This window comes from Mixophyes fleayi, chromosome 5, assembly GCF_038048845.1.
Source record: "Mixophyes fleayi isolate aMixFle1 chromosome 5, aMixFle1.hap1, whole genome shotgun sequence".
Classification (NCBI taxonomy): Eukaryota; Metazoa; Chordata; class Amphibia; order Anura; family Limnodynastidae; genus Mixophyes; species Mixophyes fleayi.
Genome location: NC_134406.1, coordinates 24,342,762 through 24,368,499, shown reverse-complemented (window position 1 = coordinate 24,368,499; position 25,738 = coordinate 24,342,762). Strand labels below are relative to the sequence as shown.

General features: G+C 39.1%; 1 protein-coding gene across 1 annotated transcript; it reads left to right on the top strand.

Annotated features, from left to right (window-relative positions):
• The first annotated feature begins 933 nt into the window (after nt 1–933).
• Nucleotides 934–21,070, top strand: LOC142158163 (metalloreductase STEAP4-like). The gene is made up of 5 exons (XM_075211856.1): nt 934–1,042; nt 7,981–8,430; nt 10,179–10,706; nt 15,151–15,315; nt 18,675–21,070. The coding sequence occupies exons 2-5, from the start codon at nt 7,984–7,986 to the stop codon at nt 18,903–18,905; spliced, it is 1,371 nt and encodes a 456-aa protein (XP_075067957.1). The 5' UTR covers nt 934–1,042; nt 7,981–7,983; the 3' UTR covers nt 18,906–21,070.
• Nucleotides 21,071–25,738: the final 4,668 nt, after the last annotated feature.

Below are 25,738 nucleotides of genomic sequence, written 5' to 3'. Positions count from 1 at the left end.
CAAAGTGAGGAGGCGGCAAGTGAGCTTGGACTGACCGTGTCCTTGTTCTTTGCCGTAGTCTCGGACAGCCCTTACTTGGCAGGCTCGGTTTAACTGTGTTTTCCCTCTTAGGTGTTACCTGCGGGCGTCCGGAGAAACCCCAACCAGGGACCGAGGTAGGATCCGGTCATCCACGCGGATCGTGGTAAATTCGGAGGTATTAGGAGTTAGTCGCCCTGTGAGGCACATCTCCGATAGGGACCTTACAGATGCACATCACAGTCACATCGTTACTGGCTAGTATGCTACCGAGTAAGGCATTACTGGGAATCCGTCCGGGATTCCTATGGTCAATTCACGGGGCGGGGAGGGTCGTGACCAGGAGCGATCACTCCTTCACAGATCTATTGGAGCAATTATCTGCGGCATAATTATAATAAAAAAAAAAAGGTGATAACACCAAGAACAATATCTTCTGTACCTTTCCCAGGTATTCACACGTGTTTGTAGCGCAGGCAGCGGTTGACTGGCAACTTTTAGCCCATTGGGCGAGACTCAGCTATTAGGAACATTTTAAAGGGGAAAAAATGTAGGCAGCCCAGTGGCCCAGCCCAAGGTAGCCCTCTGTTAGACCGGCCCAGAGTGCAGATATCCCCCTGTTTCCCAGCCCAGCCAACTCCTGCCTGCACCACAAACGTCTGAATACCTGGGAAAGGTTGCATTGAATATTCCATGTTTTATTTTTGACTAAAACTGTAATATGTGAGTGTAATGTAAAAGTGAACGTGTTATTATGTAATATATTATGTAATATATGCTGTCAACACCACAGGTTAGAAACATCTTTGAAAAATCCTGTTTTAGGAAACATTGGGGTTTCCCCGAAGTTTTCTTCCTCGGACAGCTGATAAAATGGGAGGGATTTAAACCTGGCATCTTACTGTGTCTAAACACTTCACATTCCTGGCTGAAGGATTCCGAGAGTACATTAGGCAAAATAACACAGCTCCATAGAGAAAAGCAGCAGACTGAGCATTCTCTAAGTGTTCATCTTAATACAGAGGTAAGTGCTGATTCACTTTACATACAAGTGATATTACTTTACATGCAAAATTTAAAGTAATAGGTAGTGTATTCAAAGCACTTAGTTTCAAGAAACAAAAATATTGCAGCAATGTTTTATGTTTGTGAAACTTTAATAGCATAAAGGTATTCCTAATTTATAATCATGGATGGATTGCAGCTCAGTGGTTAGCACTTCTGTCTCACAGCACTGGGGTCATGAATTCAATTCCCGACCATGGCCTTATCTGTGTGGAGTTTGTATGTTCTCCCTGTGTTTGCGTGGGTTTCCTCCGGGTGCTCTGGTTTCCTCCCACACTCCAAAAACATAGTAGAAGGTTAATTGGCTGCTATTAAATTGCCCTTAGTCTCTCTCAGTCTGTGTGTATATGTTAGGGAATTTAGACCATAAACTCCAATGGGGCAGGGACTGATGTGAATGATTTCTCTGTACAGCGCTGTGCAATATAAATAAATAGATGATGATGATGCAGATATTTGCTGTAACCCTCTAAAGATGAAATGATTTGCAATGTTCCAATGCTTAGAGCACAGAAAACTTCACAGTTATCCCAGAGTATATTGCTGTATGTATACAGTAAAACTATCAGCTTATCAGGCTAGCACAGTGACACAGTGGTTAGCATTGCTGACTCACAGTGTTGAGGTCATGGGTTTAATTCCAACCGGAGCCCTACATGTGTGGAGTTTGTGCTCTCTGTGTTCCTGTGGGTTTCTTCCCACAGTCCAATAACATAGTCATGGACCCATGTGTGTGTCTGTGTGTGTGTGTGTCAACAGATTTAGACTGCAAGTTCCTTTGGGGCAGGGACTGATGCCACTCAACCACTCAACTGTCGCGATGTACAGCGCTAGACAGCCCTCTGGGGGCGTGGTCACCCCCAGCCATAGCGACATGCCCATGCCCCCTTTGCGACATGACCATGCCTTCCTGTGGGGACAGACATGTTGGGAGGTATAGTGATGTGAATGATTCCATAAACAAACTAAGAGCATGCCCAAGATGGCTGCCCGCCTTCTGCAAAATATGTAAAGCACTTTGAGTCCTATGAGGAGAAAAGTGCTAGATAAATAATACAATTATTATCTGGAGTTAACTTTTCCAGTGCAATTAACAATACAGACAATGAGAAGATGTATTCACGGTGGCTAAATGGTTAGCACTTCTGCCTTACAGCACTGGGGTCATGAGTTCAATACCTGACCATGGCCTTATCTTTGAGAAGTTTGTATGTTCTCCCCGTGTTTGCGTGGGTTTCCTCTGGGTGCTCCGGTTTCCTCCCACACTCCAAAAACATACTGGTAGGTTAATTGGCTGCTAACAAAAATTGACCCTAGTCTGTGTGTCTCTGTGTATGTTAGACTGTAAGCCCTAATGGGGCAGGGACTGATGTGAGTGAGTTCTCTGTACAGCGCTGCGGAAATAGTGGCGCTATATAAATAAATAGTGATGATGATGATGTAATCAGGTTGGCTCTGTCCAAGGGGATCTACTGAAGACCAAATTGCAGAAACGGTGATAACCAATCTTATTTTTTTGTGATTTACAGGTAAATTGACCTATAAATTTGAGCTTGAATTTCTTTCAAAGTGGTCCTCAAACCTTTGCGTTGATTCGGGGCTAAATTTGTAATAAATTCCTAATTTGAGAAGGTGAACAGTTTAAAATATATTTGAGAAGGTTTTAACATGTTTCAGCTTAAATGACAACACTCACTAAATTGTATAGTAATTATAATGGTTTTCCATGTGAACTTCAGTAGCGCAGTAATGGTTTGGAACCCTGGACCTTGTTTATTTCCTCCAGAGTAGTGACGGGACAACCCAAAGGTATCCCTTTCTGCAGACTATTTCTTCCTGAGACAAATGACAGCAAGACGTACAGAGGCTGATGCAGATTAGGATGTACGCCAGTTTGCGTAGCGTAGCTTGCATGAAATCGCTCAAAACGTGGGTGCACACATATACAGTCGTGCTCATTTCTGGTATTTATACCGAACTGCACCTGGAGAGGGGTACAAAGGGAGGGAAGAGGCTCTTTCAAGATTTTCGGGGTAGATTTATCAAACCCTCTAAAGAGGAAAAGTGGAGATGTTGCCCATAGCAACCAAGATTCTAGCTATCATTTTCTAGAATGTACTAAATAAAAGATAACTAGAATCTGATTGGTTGCTATGGGAAACACCTCCACTTTTCCTGTTTAGAAGGTTTGATAAATCAACCCATAAAATCTAAAATGTACTTAACTAAGCAACTTATTTGCGAATAAACCAGGTCAGAAAACAGTAGGAGCAGTTCAACTAGTCAAACGATCAGAACAGGACACTGATAGATTTATGCCGCTTTTAATTCAGCGCTGGCTGCACACACCTAGCAACATGTGTAAGCATTACATAATCAAGGTAAAACCGTGCCAGAACTCCTTACTCATGTCCATTAGTAAATAAACTGTGGATGCTACCAACGCTGTTTTGAAATAAAAGCAAAAACACGAAACATTTTTATTTTAAATCATTGTTTATCTTTCTAAAGTCAGGTACTGTACAACACAGCAGTGAAACATAAGCACGGCTTTCCTTTTCAGGAAAAGTTAGTGGTTACCATCATCATCGTCATTTATTTATATAGCGCCACTAATTCCGCAGCGCTATACAGAGAACTCATTCACATCAGTCCCTGCCCCATTGGAGCTTACAGTCTAAATTTCCTAACACACACACACACAGACATAGAGAGAAAAACTAGGGTCAATTTGATAGCAGCCAATTAACCTACTAGTATATTTTTGGGGTGTGGGAGGAAACCGGAGCACCCGGAGGAAACCCACGCAAACACGGGGAGAACGTACAAACTCCGCACAGATAAGGCCATGGTCGGGAATTGAACTCATGACCTCAGTGCTGTGAGGTAGAAGTGCTAACCACTGAGCCACCGTGCTGCAATCCATCCATGATTATTAATTAGGAATACCTTTTATACTATTAAAGTTTCACTAAACATAAAACATTGCTGCAATATTTTTGTTTCTTGAAACTAAGTGCTATGAATACACTACCTATTACTTTTAATTGAATTGAACTCATGACCCCAGTGCTGTGAGGCAGAAGTGCTAACCACTAAACCACTGTGCCATACAATTTATTACATGCTGAGCTGCTACAATAAGTTTTTATTACATGATTTTTAAGTTGTCCAGAAACCTTTGCAATTTATGTCATCTGCAATAGAAACACTCAACATTTGAATTAGAAAACCAGCACATTTCGGTCCAAATCCCCTATCTGCACACTTGCATTTTTCAGGAACTCTCCTCTCTGTGGCCCCTCTCCAGATTACTCTCTTCTAGGATTCCACGTCTCTACGGGACCATCCGCCTCTTCATTGCGCTCGTCCCCTCCCCCCCCCCCTCCTTGTCTCATCCGACTCTTTATGTGATTGCTTGTTTAATTACTTTTACAGAAAGACAGGAATATGTTCCTCTCAAAAAAGGAATAAAATAGATTGTGTACTAAATATATAATTAACAGTCCCAGTGAGTGAAACACTAGGCTACTATAACATTACAAAGGCCCCTATTTATATCATTGGGCAGTGATAAAAAATCTATAATCGTCACTATTTACCACTAGAATCTCGTAGTACTCAGCTCACACTTTTTAGAATCTCGTAGTACTTAGCTCACACATGCTCAGTGAAACTGGCAATACGGACTTGGGCTTCCAATTCCACTTTAGTAACAAAAAAATACAATGCTAAAAAAATATTTTAAAAATTCAAAAAAAAAAATATTTGAAAATAAATCATCTCAGAGGTAATAATTTATTTAAGTAAAGATGTGTATAAACTCTGATGTTGTCATCCGGAGATGTTGATAGTGATAAGAGGGCTTTACATGTACCGCCACTAGGTAACCTCCAAGGTAAATAGGCTTTGTATGGGGAAGATGTCTCTTGGAGAAGCCCAGTGAAACACTTTCCAGTGGGGAGGGCTACTGCCAGTGGTAACTACCGGTGCTCCCTTGATAAATTGGGAGAAGCCGTAACTACAGGGTATGAAAACAGTTTTCACCAGAGAAAGGGGGTTACCTCCCTATAATAAATAGACCTCTATATGAGAGAACTATAGTCTCTGAATCCGAAAAAAAGGTGATTAGGTAAGAGGGACATGGATAAGCTAGAAATACAGGTGGGGAGATTGTTCCCCGGTAGTAGAGAACACCAGAAAAAAGTGCTACAGCTTTCCAACAGAAAGATACACTGTTTTTAACCCTTTAACTGACCCTAATCCAATTCACAATTTGCCCATCAGGTGGCCATTTTTTATTTTTCCAATTTGCAATAACTTATGTTTTCCTCTGACCAAGTGAATTTTATATTCATGTTTATGGAGCGGAGTGGCAGATGAAGGTTTGTGTTGGTACCACAGTAAAATAGATATCTCTTTAATTTATAGGCATTGCAGCATATGGGAGGAAAGGAATTTAAAGTTGAATTTTCAATGATTTTTCCTTTAGCAATGTTAGCAAAATGAATTCAACCCATGAAATGTGTTTTCTAACGTTTACATGCATGTTATAAGAAATAGACAGTGTCTCCTCCTTACTTTGGACCAAACCCCAACACAGAACTAAACACTTGAGCCATGTCCCCACAGCTAAATTTTCATTAACCATTTGGGATCGAGTGACTCGAACCTATGAACTACGTTCCCAATACCCGCTGCTCGTCCCACTATGGAATTACCCTGATTTCCTCCCAGGGATAAACCAAAAAGCCTTCCATTACTGGACTCGTCATCAACTTCTCTTTCCATGGGACATTGCTCCCATGAACATCTTCCCTTCATTCGCGGAACTTATAAAAAGATAATTTCCCCAACTCAATATTTTATCAATACCTACAAATTAGACACTTCTACAACTCCCTACCTAAACCAGCCCTCACAGATCAGTGCTGCTCTCCTAGAATCACTCTGCAGACATCCAATCTCAACGAGAGGCCTTATATCCACATTATACCAATTAATAAATAATTTTGACCTTCCATCTAAAGAACCACATGAACTCGCGTGGGAGAAAGACACAGGAGAAATTATAGATCCTAAAGAATGGACCAAGATTAGAACCAATGTGGCCAAAACCTCTATTTCTGTATGAGTTAAAGAAAATTCTTTCAAAATATATAGTAGGTGGTATCTGGTTCCATCGCATCTTCATACTATATTCCCAGCCTCCTCGGACAGATGTTGGATGGGATGTGGTTGTAGGGGCTCCCTACTGCACGTTTGGTGGTCCTGTCCCAAGATAATTTCATACTGGCAACAAGTTCATAAGTTGATATTCTCCATTACTCATATTCAAATCCCTGATACACCTCTCTTTTCATTACTCCCTAATATACCCCGGCCAACCCAAAAACTAATTAGACATATACTGAACGCAGCCAACTGCCTGATTGCTTCACACTGGAAGAGCTCGATCCCTTCTTCACTTACTGCGACCATAAATTCTATCTGGTCAACATACCGCTTGGAAAGTATAACCGCCACCCTCAACGATACCCCAATTCAATTCCATGCTGTGTGGAACCCTTGGACACCCTTTTACGAAGCAGAACCGCCCCTATCTACAGTTTGACATTCTCCTACTTTAACTTATTATCCTCATACTTCTTGCTATTTAGAGATGACTAACTAAATATTCCAGCCTCTTGTTCCAGCGACCGCAGACAAATCCAACTACCCTTTTGCCCCCCTTGGCCCTCTATTTCTCCTCAATCCCCTGTTTGTCCTCCCCTCACCTTCAAGTTTTTCCTCTTTGAATCAAATACGCCAATACAACATTTGGATATAGCTTCATTATATTTAACATGTTGTTATAAATGTTGTTAACACTATATTCTCATATATATATATATATATATATATATATATATATATATATATATGTACTACTTCATGTATACAATTCTTTGCTGATTTTTTTGTACATGTAAACCTGTTCAAATAAACAATAAAAAAAATTATTAGAAAAAAAAAAAAAAGAAATAGTGTATATATAAAGTATATTTTGATGTATTTTTTTATGTGTTTTCGGTTTTGTTTTTTTGCTGTTACTTTTTTGTCTTCACTTTTTAATCAATTTATTCTTTATTTTTCTTTATCTTTAATTTGTTTATTAGATGGGCACTTTGAATGTTAGTAGTACAGTCGTTCCATGCTGGCACACATAAGTAAATGGGGAGCGCTCATCCCCTGACACACAGGAGTGATTATGCTGAGCAAATGTTAAATGCAGCGTTTTCAGAACCTAATCACCCCCATGTGACAGGAGATGAGCGCTCCCTGTACACTTTAATGTGTCAGCACAGGAGCAATTGAGTGCTGCGAAAATTAACAATGTTCTAGCTTGAAAAGCGCTAGCATTTAAAGTGTATTTAAAGTGCCCTCCTGACATCACCCTAGAATATGTGTTGATGCAGGCACTCTTTAATACAGTAAATCCAGGTAATTACCTCATTTGGGTTCATTGTTGACCCAGCGCTTCATTGTTACGGAAAATATAGGTCCTGAAAATTACTGCAATAAATTGCTTTACCTGTAATCACTTGTTGAAAACTCAAAAACACACTATTCCTGTCATTTCACAGATAGTTTGTGAATAACAGACCTACCTTAGTAGAATCTGTAACCATAAAAACTGTTTCCATGGTAACCGATTTTGCTAAGGGAGGTCAGTTATTGAGAACCTGGCAATAGTATTTTTTTCGTTTTCTACAGGCAATTCCAGGCTTTTTCAAGTATCAGTAGTTCCAGTAAGTTGTAGGTCCCTAAATATTTGGTCTAATTTTATGTTATGTCTGATAAATATTTCGGAATTTTAAGTATCACTTTAAAGCAGTTGCTGTTCATATTTTACAGAAGATGGATTATCCATTAAACTGCGTTCCGGATCACCCAAAAGAGTCTACAAAACATGTTTGTATTTTTGGAACTGGCGATTTTGGTAGATCTCTGGGTTACAAGCTGCTGCAGTGTGGCTATACTGTTATCTTCGGAAGCAGAGATCCAAATTCTTCCAACCTTATCCCTAAAGGAGCTGAAGTTCTAAAGCACGAAGAGGCCGCTAAGAAGTCCACCATCATTGTTATAGCCATCCACAGAGAGCACTATGATTTCCTGACGGGTTTTGCTGACATTCTGGAAGGTAAAGTATTGGTAGATGTCAGCAACAATCTGAAAATAAACCAGTATCCAGAATCTAATGCAGAACACTTGGCTAGTTTGTTACCAGGAGCTAAGGTGGTCAAGGCGTTTAATACAGTCTCTGCATGGGCTCTGCAATCAGGAACATTGGATGCAAGTAAACAGGTAAGAATTATAGCATTCCTCAATACATTGTATATGTCACAGTTCCTAAACCTTGGCTTCTAGTACATGCAACTTTTATGCATTATTTTTTATGTTCTTGTTTATTGTTTTTTTTCAAACGCAAACCATTTTATTTGGTTTGTTTTTAAGGTGCAGTCGTACCTTACGGTATTAACTCCTGCTTCTTTGGGAAATACAGTTTTGAAGTGAATGGAATAGGAAAATATGTAGGAAATCTTTGGAATGTTCACAGCAGTAGGAGATGTGTGAGCACATCTTGTGGGAGGCAGTGATCTGTCCACTTGTATAATTATCTATGCAAGGTCAGGACTGCCTGTGACAGGGGCAGCATCATGATGAGAGTAGCAGAGCTCAGGCAAAGGCAGTGGCGGATCCAGGGGGGGGCAATCGGGGCATTCGCCCCCCCTAGCAGGCAAAAGGCTAGGTCCCAGCCGCCGATTAAAACGGGAGGGGCGGGGCTAAGCGCGAGCGGGGGGGGGCTAAATGTGGGCCAGCCAATCAGAGTGGTACCAGCCGGCGACCACAATGAGAGGGGCGGGGCCAATCGCGGGCGGAAGGCGGGGTTAACGCAGGCCAGCCAATCAGAGCAAAGGAGGGGCGTGATTATGCAAAATCGCCCCCCTAAACATAAAGTCTAGATCCGCCCCTGGGCAAAGGGGGATGGCCCAAACTGATAGTGGAAGGACCAGGGTTTCCCCAGAACACAAGGTAGTAATATGAAGCTTCTGTCACACTGATACTACTGTAGGCCATACTTGCCAACATTGTAAATTCTTCTTTGGGGAGGTCCAGGGGGGCAGGTGGGTGTGGGGGGGCGGGGCTTGGAGATTTGCATAATTTGGACCCGCACTTAAGCTGTCATTATCAGTTTGGCCTATACCAGCAGGGGGCGAAAAAGACGCATTAATGGCGTCACCAAGGCAGGCCCCCTCCATTCAACTTAATGAACTGGCCAGGATCCAGGAGGTTGCTCTTCGCTCCCAGAATTGCGGGAGGACTCCGAGAAATTTGGGAGTCTCCCGCACATCCCAGGAGAGTAGGCAACTCGCTGTAGGCAGGGACAGCCTTTGGATCCTGTGTAATATTCATTGCGGGGCTCCCTCTTTGGGCAAACTGCTGGAACTGCACGCTGAAGCAGTTCTTCCTGGAGCTCCTCCATTTATGTGAAATGGGTCCTAGCTTATTAGGTTTATTAAAATTGTTAACCAGTCTTCCATGCTGGGATGTGACCCCACAGACCAATAGGAATCCACACTCTCTAGTCTCCAGTACTTACAGCAACACTGGACTCTATTTAAAATTAAAGGTCAGGAGAGACGGTATTATGCTTAAGTCTATATGAAATAAAGTTCATTTATCCAACTGGGTATGTTACTGCTATCACCATGCCCGACGCATGCTATGAGTTCCATCACATACTTCAGAGAGGCGGATATGTCTTCTAATGAGATGTTGTGCTGCCCCTTTCATATGAGAAAGTTAGTAGGAAACTGGACAGAGGGGTGGCAGAGGATGTAGTATATGTAGATATATATAATGGGTGTGTGATATCGGTATGGGGTAAAGTTAAAGATTATTATGTAGTGTAACAGAGTTCATATTTGTGTATATATAATTGGCTAAATAGTTATAAATTTTATTGGGAATACCCCTTCAATAATTGACATTTAATTATTTGTTATGATTATTACTACTATATGGACACTGTGATTTTTATTACACATTAGGTTTTCATATGTGGTGATGATGCAAAGGCAAAAGAAGCAGTCGCGGAAGTCGCTCGTTCTCTTGGACTCACCCCGCTAGACCAAGGATCCCTATTGGCAGCCAATGAGATAGAGAATTACCCGCTGCAGTTATTTCCAATGTGGCGGCTTCCTTTCTACATCTGCGCTGGATTCACAATATTAATCTTTCTCTATTGCTTAGTGATTGAAGTGTTCTATCCCTGTGCTACAAACAAAGAGGATACGTCCTACCTTATTGCAATTTCTATTCCCAACAGAGTCTTCCCAATTGTGTCTCTTATACTACTTGCCTTAGTTTACCTCCCAGGAATTATCGCTGCCATCATCCAGCTCTACAGAGGCACCAAATATAGCCGCTTCCCAGACTGGCTGGACAAATGGATGCTCTGCCGAAAACAGCTTGGACTGGTAGCGTTGGCTTATGCCTTTCTACACGCTATCTACACGCTGGTGATGCCAATACGTTACTATGTACGATGGTGGGCGGATAAATACCTAATGAACCAGGTAATTCATTTTACTCAGTGGTAATGTATGGAGAAGAGATAGGCAACCTATAGGTGTCCAGTGGATGTAGAACTAGAAGACTAAAATTTTGCGATAGGGTCTAGAAATAGAGTTTTACAGCCCTGGATGTGGGCAGTACAGTGGCCTAGTGGTTAGCACTTCTGCCTCACAGCGCTGGGGTAATGAGTTTCATTCCCGACCATGGTCTTATCTGTGCGGAGTTTGTATGTTCTCCCTGTGTTTGCGTGGGTTTCCTCCGGGTGCTCCGGTTTCCTCCCACACTTCAAAAACATACTAGTAGGTTAATTGGTTGCTATCAAAATTGACCCTAGTCTCTCCCTCTCTGTCTGTCTGTATCTGTGTGTGAGTGTGTGTCTATAGTAGGGAATTTAGACTGTAAGCTCCAATGGGGCAGGAACTGATGTGAATGAGTTCTGTGTACAGCACTGAGGAATTAGTGGCGCTATATAAATAAATGATGATGATGATGATGATGATGATGATGATGAAGACTCTACCAAACACTAGCAGGGTATAATATGACTAATAGTCTTGCAGCAGCTAGAGAAATTTAAGGGGTTATGATCATAGTGTATAAATATGTTACTACTTCATACAGAAAATGATGTAACAGTAACAATGGAATGAATGAAACATGGTTTTAAAATCCAATTCTGGTATCTGTCCAGTATTGATGGGTAGCAGGACTACTAACATCTGATGGAAAATGAGTTTGATAAATTTTACAATTGTAACTTTACTACTCTTATCAGAATGATTAAGAGGTAGCAAATGTATATACCCAGTTTTTTATTAATTTACTATGTTTGTCCCCAATTGTAAAGCGCTACGGAATATGGCGCTATATAAATAAATGATGATGATGATATACAGAGAGAAAAATATGTTGTTATCAAAATCTCAAGGCCACATTTGGATTTGGAGGATTGGCTCCTGGTTCTCTAGTGAGCTTTTAATGGAGCATTTAAGTTTTTTGTTTTAGTTTGACCCAGGGGCCACATCCCCTGTGTTCTCTGAGGCAGAATAACAGGGGGGGCATATCCTGTAGGGTACAAAGTATCATTTCACATTGCCAAATAATAGTGAGAGTTCTGCACAATGATATCACCAATCGTCCCACAATCGTTTACAATATAAATTCCACTTTTTATTTCACAGGGTTTATCAGTCCTGGGTGTACTGACCACTGAGCCAGTAGTCTCATTATTCTCAGTCCTAGCACTGGATGTCCAGGCTGACTCCACATAGCCATGCAGTAGGTCTGTCATTGTATGCAGGGTTGGGAATTTACCTGAATTCTCATGAATATTGGTTTAGTCCACAAAATAGATGCTTCTATTATGTGTAGTTCACAGAAGCCACTAAACCAACCAGTGAGCATTAATTCAATCTAAGTCTGTCTATTATTGAGCTAAATAATATACCTAAATCAACTGAAGTTTATATATCAGATGAATTATCTTTCTTTTTAAAAGAAAACAATTAGCAGAATAGTTGCACAACTCTGAAACAATTATCCAGCATTCTGGGGTACAGTGTGATTTTTCCATAGCTATAGTATAGTTTAACCACCTTTACAGTAAATAACCCCTTCTGACCCCTGTGGTACACTAATCATGTTAGCCTAGTCTGCATATATTCCTTTTATAACTAACTTGTGTATTTTATTCTTCAACCAGTTCTCTACCTATGTGCATAGTTTTTATCCCCTGGATCTAGGATTCTCATACTGTGTGCCAGGCTACTATGTGAAACAGTGTGACATTCTTTTGCAAAAAAACAAATTTATAAGATCAATTGTACTACAAAGATCCAATTTCAAAAGTACATCCTCAAAAAATGTATTCTATTTATTGACCATGGCCAGTCTTGCATGAAGCCATGCTGACTGTGTGCTATCAAATTATTTTCTATAATATATTACAGAATCACATCTCTCAGAATTTCTTCAAACCATTTGCCCAATACAGAAGTCAGGCTCATGGGTCTGTAAATCTCTGGTTCCGATTTTGATCTCTTTATAAAAAGATTTGGGTCACATCTGCTTTCTGCCAATCTTGTGGCAATGGCCCAGTTATGAATGAGTCCATGAATATAAAAATAGTGATCTATCAAATACTGAACTTAGCTCCTTTAGCACACTTGGGTGTATGCTATTAGGACCAAGTGCTTTATCTTCTAATTCCTGTGTTATAAAAGTAACATGTAAAGGTGTTCATAGGCTATTGCTATACAACATATTTCCTGCCACTTTTTCCTTTTATTTATATATTTCTATATGCCTCAATAAAATTTGGAATATGAAAATCAGTAATTCTATCCTGCTAACCGATACATTTGAAAGTAGACATTCCACAGAATTCAGACACATGTAGGTTTATAGTTTACTCCCACATAATGGGAACTACAACAATGTCAAACCAGGTATCCAAAAGAAATTTCCTTAAATATAATCAAGCTTAAATCACCAAATAAAACTTCTAAAACTCTACATACCAATATATATTTTCTGAAAGTAGACACTTTACAGAATTTGAAACTAGTGCTCACATCCAGGTCCTCTAGGTATTGAGGCATAAGCAAGGTATTAAATAGGTCAAAAACAAAAAAACCTGTGGTTGAGAGATCATTAGGAGGGTTGGGTGTGGGGCTAATAGCCCTTCCCTTCATATGTCCTGGAAAAATAAGTATGTTTAGTGACACACACATTTTGCAAAATGCAATTCCTGAGCAGACATTATTACTGCAGATATAATGTTTGATCATAAACTCCAAATAAATAATATCAGACAATACATGTCAATAACTTTATTTTTTGTGGGTCAATCAATATCATATGAGAGGTGCAATAAAACCGAGGATTTTATCACGGTTATTAGATGTTTCCATATACAAGGTGTTGTGGACAGACATTCACAAGAGCAACTGAAATGATGCTTGTACATACTATTGAATATAGTATATATGATAATGTTGGAATACAGTACACCGTTATCATATAACTTACTGGTATTATGAGTATTTTGAATAGGTCCCTACTATACCATTATCATTCTGCTAAATAAAAGAGAGGATTGTATAAAAATATTTTACCATAGAATGCTTAAAGAGCTCATTCCCTTTCATCTGTAATAGAAAGACATAGGATGATTAGTGCAAAGAAGACTAAGTGCACCCGCATCCTGGGGGTGTACACCCATAAATGTAGGAACCACCCCAACAATCTGTCTGTCCCTACTGAAAATCTGCACTGTAGAAGGAGTAAAAATGACACTTCAAAATCCATCCCATTACCACCCTCTCCATTAAATTACACTTTTATATTTTTCTACTAGAATGCTGCTTGCGTTAGCCTAGTTTGTTTCTTTAATTGAACATGAGCATTAGGGGACATCAGGACTGTTTTTGTGTCACTTTTGTGTGCTTGAAAGATTTTATTATATTTGGTGACATGTGCCTAGAAATACATAAATAGTATACCTGTAAGATGCTAATGATGCTCCCCCAACAATATGGGCAATGCTTGGCTTCCACTATCTATGAGGACATGGCAGATCCTCTTAATAGGGAGAGATGAAGAAACGAAATAACCCCCTTCATTGAGCCTCTACCCAACGTCAATCTAATTTAAATAATCTTTTCTCGCAAGACATGCTTGTTTTTTCATGTAGGTGCCTAAGTAGGCACGTTCATCCACCTAGCCCGCACTCAGCAAGAAACGACCACAATCTGAGCCTCCCCTCTCATGGGAAGATCAAATTTTTGATGCCCACTGATGCCTCTAACTTGGCTCACACATCCATTTACTTCATTGTTGCATTTATAATCATCATCTGCTATTTATATAGCGCCACTAATTCTGCAGCACTGCACAGAGAACTCACTCACATCAGTCCCTGCCCCATTGTAGCTTACAGTCTAAATTCCCTAACATACACACACACACAGAATATAATGGCGGAAATTGAATACCCACTGCAGAAAGTATACGTTTTTGCCTTAAAGATTGTTATTGACTTCATGCCGAGATGTTTTCTTTTTGGCACAATTTTGTTACATGTCGTCATCTGAATCGGGTTGGGGAAGTTCCATCACACATTGCACTACATGAAAGATGGCATGCTTTAAATTAACTATTTAAGTTTAGGTGTTATTCAAGCTGATCAAGAAATTTGGAGAGGAAGAGGGGGATCACAACAAATACATAAGATTAATAGCCTTTACAGGAAATATTACATTTATTGCTAATGATTTTGACAAAACAATACTATTGCAATTATTGTGCAAATTTTTAACAGACCAGTAAGTGATATACTGTAGCTATAAAAATGTAGTAATGTAATGCAAATAATGGACCTTGTGTATAGTTGGATGTACAGATCATGTAGATCTGTGTAAAGATTTCACTTTGTTTTGTTTGCAGATTAAAGGCAATACAACATATCCATTTCAAAACCACTACGCCTGGATGTCTGACTCCTACGTTGCACTAGGAATACTAGGTTTTTTCTTTTACATGTTATTGGGCATCACATCATTGCCGTCAGTAAGTAATGCTGTCAACTGGAGAGAATTCCGCTTCGTACAGGTGAGTGTACATTGTATATATGACCTTAAGAAACAATTAACATAGCTTCTGGATCACTACATTTCTTTTGAAAATTGTAGCATTAATTTTTATTAATTTCCTTTAATTAGGGTTTCCTTCGGGTGCTCCGGTTTCCTCTCACACTCCAAAAATATACTAGTAGGATAATTAGCTGCTATCAAATTGACCCTAGTCTGTCTGTGTGTGTATGTTAGGGAATTTAGACTGTAAGCTCCACTGGGGCAGGGACTGATGTGAGTTCTCTGTACAGCGCTGCGGATTTAGTGGTGCTATATAAATAGATGATGATAATGATGACGATTGTCAACATAGTGCTGTATAATCAGATATTTCAGTGTCTGCCCCAGTGGAGCTTTATATATAATTGAACTAAAACACAGAGTAGGGCCAATTTAATTAGCTACCAATCAACCGTACAGTATATTTTAGGACAGTGGATGGAAATCCATGTAAATATATAAATCCCGTGTTGATAATACCATGATTGGTATTGGACCAAGACCACAGCTTTGGTCCTCAACACTGGTAGGAGACCCAGACAATCCTTCTCACCCGAGGACACTGTGCCCTGCCCTACACTTGGCCTTAATTTATGTCCCCCATTCAGGAAGAAGATGAGGCTAATCTAATATGTAACATGAAGATGTGTAATTAGGACTTGGGTCTTGTCAGCTTCAGTTTGCTCCAGTCCCCATCTAAGCCTGCTGAGTTCTCCAATGTTTAGACTCTGGAAGCCCTATACAAAAGAAAAAGAAAAACCAGTACCAATCCTATGATATTAAAAACCAAACGCAAGTACAATCGTGAATGCAAAAAAACAAAAAAAACATATATCAAGTCCACCTTCTGTTCTTAAAAATATGTTTATTGCTGCGAACACGAAAAGAACTAAACTAGAAGAACTAAAAGAACATTATTAATCTATCAAATATAGGTAAACCCAACAGTGTTCACTGTTACAATAATACATATATCTAAAACTATTACTCCCAAATAATTAGAACATAATTATATTCTGGCAACAATGTAGCAATTGTGAGTATAATAAAAGTTCTTTAGTACAGACACTAAAGCATAATTAACATAGACGTTGAGTGTCGGTATTTCTTCTGTCGGAAATATGTCTACGACCGATAATTTCTTGTAGAAAAGTAATCCGTTTTTTTTATAAATTCTGTTGCATTTGCCATCAGAGCCTCATGTGATATCACATTCTTACAGTACAGACCTCTTTATTTTATTCGTAAATGAAGACAATTTGTCCTTTCTATGGTTCATGCTATGTAATGTTAATTAAGTTCATCTTTGTATTGACCTCAAATATATTTACATTTATGCATTAGGTCAGCTATAAGGCACCTTTTTACAGAGTAAACAAACCTAGTTTTTCTACCCCCTCATTCCAGTTTCCCTTCCCTTTACCACTGAGGTTGCCTAGCTGTGAAGCTTCTTGGGTCCTTCTATGTCCCTACAGTGAGATGCCCAATAATTGTAACCCATCTTCAAGATATGGTCTAACTCAGTGATGGGAAAAACTACGGCCCGCGGGCCACTTAGAGGTTCTATCCGGCCCGCCAATATTTTAAAAAATTTCATTAAAATAGCCATAAAATTATTAGGGCCGACCATGGGTGTCAGAACCTTCATTTTTATGCCTTCCCAGCTATTTCCTCCATTACACTTCATCCTCCTTCCTAAAAGGACACTTTGTATGTCAATCACTCAAACACCTGCCCTCCCCCCCCTAATGGCTGAAAGTCATGTGAGAAGAGATGGGCTGGGCCATATACTAAGGCGGATTTCGATTGGCTGCTGTGTTGTCAGTTAGTGGCTCACCAGAAAGACGGATCTGCAACAACCTGCTGAAATAAGTGCTGTGTCTGTACGATCGCTGCACTTATAGAGGTAACACTGCTATATAACACCCTCCCGTCCCAGTCAAAACATTTGTATTATATATTTCGATATTTGAGTTTTTTAATAAATTATATTGGCCCGCCTAAAGTTTTTCTTTTTTATTTGGCCCACTCCTGAAAAAGTTTGCCCATCACTGGTCTAACTAGTCATGTGTGAAATTATAATACTTGCATCATTTGTCATTTATCACCCTTGTTATGCATCCCAGAATTGTATCTGCCTTTGCAACCTCTGGCTGTCAGTTTGTGCTGCTAGACAGTTTTCTGTTAACTAGTATTTCTAAGTCCTTCTCTGTATCAATTTTCCCCTATTGTATTTTCTTTAATGTGTAAGAAGTATAGTTATTACCACAGTCTAGTTGAAAAACTCTACATTTATCTACATTCAGTTTCACCTGCCCATTCATAGTCCAGGTACTCAGCAAGTTATTATCTGGCTCTATGTTCTGAACACCACATAATTTACTGCCAACAGGAAATATGGAGAACTTCCCTTCTAGGCCATCAACAAGGTCATCAATAGAAAGACTGAGCTGTTGAATATAAGTATTTATAAATACCTTCTAGCTTTTATCCTTAAACTCATTCTCTGTCTATGGGCATACTTATTCCCAAGAGCTAGTACACTCATCCTATTTATTACAAGACTGTTATTTGGTATAGTACCAATGCTGTGTGGATAAGTCACCACTAATTTGAAAGCCACCCATGTGCCGGTCTTGTCATTTGAGCAACGAATGACAAGTTGGTCAAAAACAACTGTCCACTGCTCAGGCCAATCGACAAAATATATAAGGTAGAGAACAGATCTCTGCAGATGGATTTTGCATCACATACGTGACAAGATTGGGCCACTTTCTCCGTATCACTGCATGCATTGCGGACATAACAGACTTCCTAGAAACCTGGGCTACACAATGTCAAACATCTTATCCCCTTCACGGATGGGAAAACAATAGTTTTTTGATGTGGAACAAACCATTTAGATAGGAAACAAATAACAACTAAACAAGTTAACAATTGCAGTCCAGCTATGTTGGGATTCTGGAATACACCAATAAAATGTATTCTTTTGTACCAAATTAAATCTACTGTAAAACACTTAGGGCAAGATTTACTAAGCTGTGGGTTTGAAAAAGTGGGGATGTTGCCTATAGCAACCAATCAGATTCTAGCTTTCATTTATTTAGTACCTTCTACAAAATGATAGCTAGAATCTGATTGGTTGCTATAGGCAAAATCCCCACTTTTTCAAACCCACAGCTTAGTAAATCTTGCCCTTAAAGTTACATATAATTGTATAAAATACACCGCTTACTATATGACCCTTTTAACTCTACAACAACTCTATAAGAGCCAAAATATATTGTAGTTTTCTTCCTTTCAACAGTTTTGTTTTAACATGTCTTATAATTTTTACAGTCAAAATTGGGCTACCTGACCCTGGTGCTGTCCACAGCACATACCCTTGTCTACGGTGGAGACAGATTTATCTTTGGACCCTTCTATCGATGGTATCTCCCCCCGGCTTTCGTAGTTTCCTTAATTATACCATGTGCGGTGCTGGTTATGAAGTTTATCCTCGTTATTCCATGTCTGGATCAGAGATTAACAAAAATCCGGCAAGGTTGGGAAAGGGGAGCGAAGTGTTAACAACAGCTGGCTGATATTAACAAGGATAACATTCCATTGTCCAATGAACAACTATCTGTGATAAACCATATAACATCCATTTTGCATTATACTACAGTACTATAATGGAATCTGCATAACTCCATTGTGGATCACATATTATATTCCCTATACACATATTTTAGCAAATAAGACATTCTGAAGTTCAGAGATATACAATATATATATTTAGTTTACATATTGCCTTATGCAAAACATCTATTTCATACTTGCCTACTATCCCAGAGTTCCGGGGAGACTCCCGAATTTCAGGGAGTCCTCACGGACTCCCGGAAGAGTAGACAAAGCTCCCGCATTTGCCGAAATTCACGGCAGCGAATGGAGGGGGTGGGGCTTAATCGTGTCATTAAGAGCTCCGCCCCCTCCATTCAATGCCGTGAATTTCACCTTTTTATAGTGGGGGCGGGGCTATGGTGACACATGACTACTCCCCCTGGAAAAATCTTAAAAGTTGGCATGTATGGTCTATTTAGAACACACATACACAATATATGTATATATAGAGAGAGAGAGAGGGAGCAGAACTAAAAATATTTAATTAGAATTAAGATCTTAGGGGACAAGCATTTTCAAATGCATACCAAACTTCCAGTCAGTAAGCTTATTTAAAGACACTTAAGGGTATATTTACTAAACTGCGAGTTTGAAAAAGTGGAGATGTTGCCTATAGCAACCAATCAGATTCTAGCTGTCATTTGTTTAGTGCATTCTACAAAATTATCACATTCTACATTAATGAGCTACAATCTGATTGGTTGCTATAGGGAACTTCTCCACTTTTTCAAACCCGCAGTTTAGTAAATATACCCCTTACTGTATAAAATGTCTGACATCCCTTGGTCTTAGCTGTACGGTCAATATCTCCGGTTCTGCCAAAGTATGGAAATAATTTTTATTTGTATTTGTAAATGTCACTTGTATCTTAGGTTAGGGATCTTAGAAAGAATATTTAATATCACTGAGCGCATAAAACAATTCTGCCTTAGCTTAAAACAACCAGTCAGACAGACAGAACCAGGTTCACTCTCAGTACAACGCCTATGCACAGCGTATGTTCTTTCACCGGCAAAGAAAAATAACCTGGAGGAAGGAGGAAAGTCAACCATGTGTAAGTTTAACCCTTTACACCTGCGTGCACAGACTATGCGGTTTCAATTGAGGGATCAAAGATCGTTAATCAGTTTCCGTGTGGATTCCATTTGGAATGAAATAGAGTGGAACGCGGAGAACAAGGTCATGTAACGCCAGTGTGCCTGAGCCCTTATTGAAAGAAGACGGACTATTATTAAGAACATTAATTTCAGTTACTTCTACTGAGATATATGTTGCTGCTGAATTCTATTAATATTGTATGTAACAGACAGTTTTATATTGTAATACTATAAATACCTGCACATAGTACACTGCATTTAAGATACCGCAATATACAAGATACATAAAAACTAGATCAGGATACCTAGATTGCTGTATGCTGGAAGATGCATGGAAAAGCAAAGCTTTTTTTAAATTATCTAACAGAGGTATTCTTATAAATGAGCATTTTATGTAATTATTAGGCCTAGATGGCATTTCTCTCATTTGATGGGTTGGTGTGAATGAAATGATAAGTGGGCAGTTAAGACATCCAGGCCTAGGTTTACTAAACTGCGGGTTTGGAAAAGTGGAGATGTTGCCTATAGCAACCAATCAGATTCTAGCTATCATTTATTTAGTGCATTCTACAAAATGACAGCTAGAATCTGATTGGTTGCTATAGGCAACATCTCCAATTTTTCAAACCCGCAGTTTAGTAAATATACCCCCCAAATGTTGCTTTTGATAAAATAGTTGCCCCTACTAAAGTGATGGGTCAGTGGCGATGCCAATGAATGGACAGTCATGGACTACCCACTGAATGGCGGTGCACTATTTGACATTATTAGGCGGAACAAAACACTTCCGGCTTCAGCTGGTGTACTGGTGTCCCAGACAGTCACAGACTGTTACGCAAGTGTAGGCAATAGGTAATAGATCAAAGCCTGGTTTAAACATTAAATCAAAAATTGTATATAATGTTAAGTTTTTTTTATATCACATTGAAGCACATTTGTGTTTTTAAAACAAATAAATATTTTGAAAGAAAATAAGGATTTGTTACTTTCAGATCTCACATTTATTTTCACATTATTAGAATTCCTGCTGAAACTCTCTCCTATTCCTAATCTGCATCCCATGCAAGTGGCAAATGAAAGGGAGCAAATCGGTATCGGGTGAACACTGAATTCTTTTACAAAGCCAACTATCGAACTGACAAAGATCTCTAACAAGCAAATTAAAATTATGTAGGATAAAATTATAACCTTGCTTTGGTACTTTCGGTGCCTGGAAGTGATTAAATCTATGTCAAGTACATTAGAATTGCAAGAAATCCTTAATTTGCATTTAGTTAACCAAATCTTATGAATTTAAGAGAACCCACATAAAATCTCTTAAGATTTGAAAGAATCTCAAGGCAAGTATTGAATTTGGTGCCTCCCTAAAAAGTCCCAGGTGGAGGTGTGGATAAGAGTTCGGGTCATTTTTACATATTTGGTGGAATTGTGCTAGACTTTCACCTTTTTGGCTCAAGGTCAAGAAGTTTCTGAAAAAAATCTTGGCTGGTACGGTTCCCCGCAGGCCCGAGTTTATGGTTGCTTAACCATCCAAGTATTCCAATATCCCAATACAAGAAATCACTTATCAGACATCTTAAAAGCACAGTCAAAGCTGTGATACATGTCTAGTGGAAATCTCCTGCTCCCCCTACCATTAAGGAGTGGGTAACAAGAATTGATTTTTACATGGCGGTAGATGAACTATCCTTATCCCGTACCAACTGTTACACAGATTATGTCTCCACCTGCGCTAGCTGGTTGGAACGCAAGGACTCCCTACTCAAGACATGAGACCAAAATAGAAAAGGGACTCTTGTTTGGTCCCTGTGACATGTTTGGGTTGGGCTGTTGGTTTGAGTTCTTAATAGAATCTGGTGTTTCTTCGCTACTACAAATGTTCTCCCTTTCATCATCTATATTGATTTGAGCCTGCACTATTCAGGGGGGGGGGGGAGGGAGGATCAATCCCTCCTATTCCCCTTTTCCTCCACCTTCTCCCAATCTACTTTTGAAGTATATAACTGCTTTTAGAAGACTGCACTGTATGCAGACTATTATTGCTCTGACCTTATTGTTGGCACTTTGGATATCTCTTTGCTATGTTTTTGTTATGCAGTTGATTTTTTGGGCAAAAATTTAAAGTGACTCATCATCATCACCATTAATTTATATAGTGCCACCAATTTCGCAGCGCGGTACCGAGAATATTTGTCTTTCACATCATTCGCTAACACATACACACACGTATTTTATCAACAGCCAATTACTCTACCAGTATGTTTTTGGAGTGTGGGAGAAAACCAGAGCACAGAACTCCCCACAGGTAAGGCCTTGGTTGGGAATGGAACTTATGATCGCAATGCTGTGGGGCAGATGTGCTAACCACTAAGCCACCATACTGCCCCTGATTTTGTCATGAAACGGGCCATTTTGCCCAGGTGCAAAGTTCTTTTGCATCACCAATCCGTGGAATAGGACTGTGAACACTTAAGTACAAATTCTGCCAGCAAAATGTGTAAATATCTGCAGCCAAATGCAGAATGAAGTGAATATTCTATACAACAGTTTTGAAAACATTGCTCATCTCTAAAGATGACCGACTAGTTTGTTGTATAAACTTTGTTTCATATAGAGCTGCATTTGACACCACCATCTTCCTGCATCAGTGAGACAAGAGGCTCACGTCACTACTGTGCTGCTGGTGACACTGCTCCTTCCATTATTTATCTCTCAGGCTGCAGCATCCCCCTTGCTTTCGTTCCCCTCCTCACATCATGACACTGCCCCTGCCCTTACTAACATTATCAGTGACGTCCACACAAGCAGGATACTCATCTTCTGCTGCTGTTCTGATGATCTAATTGGCTGTGCTGTGAACATTCTAATTATGTGATTGGCTAAAAAATAGTCTACACGAGGATGCTGACTACTATATTTTCAAACTAAATTGATAATTATCAGACTGGTAGGAAATACATTATTAATATATGCTTATTTTTCTACCAGAAGGCATCATAAAAGTTAATAACAATAATAATTAGCAAATCATTGGGGTTACTATTTTTCAACACAAGGTTTATTTCTGTACTTTAAACTGATATTTAGCTAACACTAACTAGCCATCAGTGAGATGATGTAAAATTAAATGTAGTTGCTTTCATTGAAGAAGAGAGGGCCTGTACACATAGTTTATGACCTTTAAACATGAAACAATAGCTGGAACATTATTAGCATACAGTGCCCTATATTTACAAACATAAAATGTAGAAACAAACATTTTTTTAATATGACAACGTATCTAAACCATCCAAAAAAGGTTTAATATGGTGGCATAGCAGTCTAATAAAGATACCCTAAATGTGTGTGTATATATATATATATATATATATATATATATATATTGTGACAAAGGGAGGCATTTATCTGACAATATGCAAAGAAAACATACAAGCAGAGTAAGATATTGGCGCAGTTATGCACCTAGACTCAGGTTAAACCAAGTAAAGACTTATGTGTAGTTTAAAGTTGGTTAACTTACATGATTTAAAAGCTGCTTCCTCTCAGCAAACAGACAGGGTGTGTCTGTTAGTTGAAACAGAGCCAGTGATGGACATTTTCTCTTAAAGAGAAGGTGGGTGTGTCACCTGTCCATCAAGCTAAGGCTGGGGGAGGAGTATCAGGTATAAAAGCTTGTTTGTGCCATTTGTTCCCAGAGACCAACGCTGGGAAAGCTGGCTGGTCCTGAGAGAGAGCTGATCTATGTATAGCTAGTGTTTAGGGTCTCCATGATTGCTGTGCAAGTATACAGTGTCAAAACATTTACCATCCTGACAATAAAGCACCATAAAAAGGAAGAAGTTGTTCGTGTGTGCTTCTGCAGTAGCAGGCTCTTTCCACAATATATATATATATATATTACTATCATTACATATATAGCCACAATCACATTAGCACATACACACACACAGTCTTAATAATAATAAAAAAAAACTTTTGATGGGCCTTTTGCCTATGGAAAGAATAGGGATGTGATTGGGATTTTCCTACTCCAGTACAATAAAAGGAGCTAAATTTAAATTTAAATTTAAAGTTGACATTTGTGTGCTACATGAAAAAACAGTCAGTATTTAACTTATGTGCAAAACAGAATACTAATTTGCAATCCTTGCATTGTAACATGGTTTTGTCCAGGAGACTAAAATAAGAAGTTTCTGAAGTTAAGATCCTTAATGAATCAGGCCCTAAATATATTTATTTATCACTAAGAAAAATGTGAACTGTTGAATATAATGATACATCTTAAAAATATGTAATACCAGTTTATAACACATATAAATGGTTGACCATAGTATATAACAGCAATAATATTGTTAAAAAAAAATCATAATAAAAATCTCCACCGTGGATCTTTACATCTTGTTGGGTCAATAGTCATAAAGTCCAGATCAAACGCTAACAATATCCCATATAAAAATGATGAATGACATAGAAAACACTTGTAAATGTCAATTAAGGGACCTCGTATAATCAGTTTCCTGTAAAGCCTGATGATCAAAAATCAATGCAGGGAAAGCTGATCCTTTGCAAACTGTGTATAAAGGTGTCTATATAAAAGAAACACTGATTGCAAACATCCACATCCCTGATATTCAAAATATATCCAAGAGGTACAGTGAAATGTCTTTAATTCCTTACACGTTTCGTTATTCCAAATGACTTCTTTATAAGGAAAACACATAAAAACTAAGTGGTAATAACAATACTTCAGTTACGATCCCATCATAGCAACCAGCAATAATACTACAACGTTTATATTCTTAACATATCAATCAGTGATAATAATAATAATATATAGTTTATAATTCTGTCATAACAACCAGTAAAATTAGTTGAAGATAGGCAGATGTTGACCAATGTTGACCAACTCTGCATGTTAACCAATGGTTTTGTTTGTCTGTATTTTGGTTGCATTCCAACGTAAAGTGATCTTGCTCCATTGTGAGGTTACATAAGTTATACTTGCCATGCAGCCGGACCGAATTAGGGTGTTGTTTAATTTTTAGATGTTAATAATAGGGCGTGAATCATCCTACAGACATCTGTTTGGGAAACAAATTTTCAAATTATCGTTAAAAAAAAAAAAATGCAAGGCGACGAGCTTTCTCCTTGTGACTAGAGTGTGCAACACTTTACTTAGACGTCATCACAGAACTCAGCACCTCAATAGTACAAGTGAGAAACATAGAAACATAGAATTTGACAGCAGATAAGAACCACTTGGCCCATCTAGTCTGCCCATTTTTTTAACCTATGGTAACCTCCAATCCTATTTAATCCTTATTTCTTTTTAAGGATATCCTTACGTCTATCCCAAGCATGTTTAAATTGCTCTCTTGCATTACCCTCTACCCCCTCTGATGGACGGCTATTCCACTTATCCACCATCCTTTCTGTGAAGCAATTTTTCCTCAAATCTCCTCTTGTCACAAACTGGTGCTGGATGGAGGACACTTGCCAGAGTTTACGCTATTAAACTTAGAGGAGCACAGGTCTAATGCGCCCCCGGTTTTCACCAGGGACCCCCGCAAGGAGGTTTGGTCTTAGCTGCAAGGGATGCTCAGGTTGCGGTTCTCCAAGACAGTTACCAGTGAAGTGTAGGTG

Bases quoted from the DNA above. Each gene is read 5' to 3' on its own strand.
- LOC142158163 (XM_075211856.1), top strand. From the start codon at position 7,984: ATGGATTATCCATTAAACTGCGTTCCGGATCACCCAAAAGAGTCTACA. The intron at 8,431-10,178 runs GTAAGAATTATA...ATTACACATTAG, and splicing joins CATTGGATGCAAGTAAACAG to GTTTTCATATGTGGTGATGA. The intron at 15,316-18,674 runs GTGAGTGTACAT...TAATTTTTACAG, and splicing joins GAGAATTCCGCTTCGTACAG to TCAAAATTGGGCTACCTGAC.